Source organism: Charadrius vociferus, unplaced genomic scaffold (assembly GCF_000708025.1).
Source record: "Charadrius vociferus isolate BGI_N301 unplaced genomic scaffold, ASM70802v2 scaffold1894, whole genome shotgun sequence".
In the NCBI taxonomy this organism is placed as follows: domain Eukaryota; kingdom Metazoa; phylum Chordata; class Aves; order Charadriiformes; family Charadriidae; genus Charadrius; species Charadrius vociferus.
Window position 1 is genome coordinate 25,041 of NW_009648100.1, and position 560 is coordinate 25,600.

Genomic DNA, 560 nt, shown 5'->3' on the forward strand with positions numbered 1-560 from the left:
TGGGATGGGATGGGATGGGATGGGATGGGATGGGATGGGATGGGATGGGGAGAAGCACCAAGATGGGGATGGGGACTAGGATGGGATGGGATGGGATCGGGTTGGGAAAAGCACCAAGGTAGGGATGGGGACTGGGATGGGATGGGATGGGATGAAGCACCAAGATGGGGATGGGGACAGGGCTGGGATGGGGAGAAGCAGGAGGATGGGGATGGGGGCAGGGATGGTGATGGGGACAGGGACAAGGACAGGAACGGCCCCGCAGATCTACAGCTGCGAGCTGGAGGCGGTACCCGAATTCGAGGGGCTGCAGGATTTCTGCCAGACCTTCCCCCTCTACCAGGGGGGTCACCCCGCGGCGGGGGATGACCCCGTACCCGTGGGGGAGCTCAAGGTGGGTGAGACCCCAGAGGTGGGAGGGACCCCAGAGGTGGGGTGGGGACACCCCGGGCTGCACGGCCGGGCGGCTCTCGCAGGGGCGTTTCTGTATCTACCCCCTGCCCGAGGAGCCCGGGGCGCCCCCGCCACCGCGTCACTTCCAGGCGCTGCCCCCCAGCCAA

At 66.6% G+C, this 560-nt stretch overlaps 1 protein-coding gene across 1 annotated transcript in view; it reads left to right on the forward strand.

Moving 5' to 3' along the window:
• The window catches only part of FER1L5 (fer-1-like family member 5), a gene marked incomplete at its 5' end in the record, with an annotated part of 25,568 nt that overhangs the window by 20,284 nt on the left and 4,724 nt on the right, over nucleotides 1-560 (forward strand). Inside the window, 1 exon segment of the mRNA XM_009883879.1 lies at nucleotides 266-394. Coding sequence (XP_009882181.1) covers nucleotides 266-394 — 129 coding nt within the window.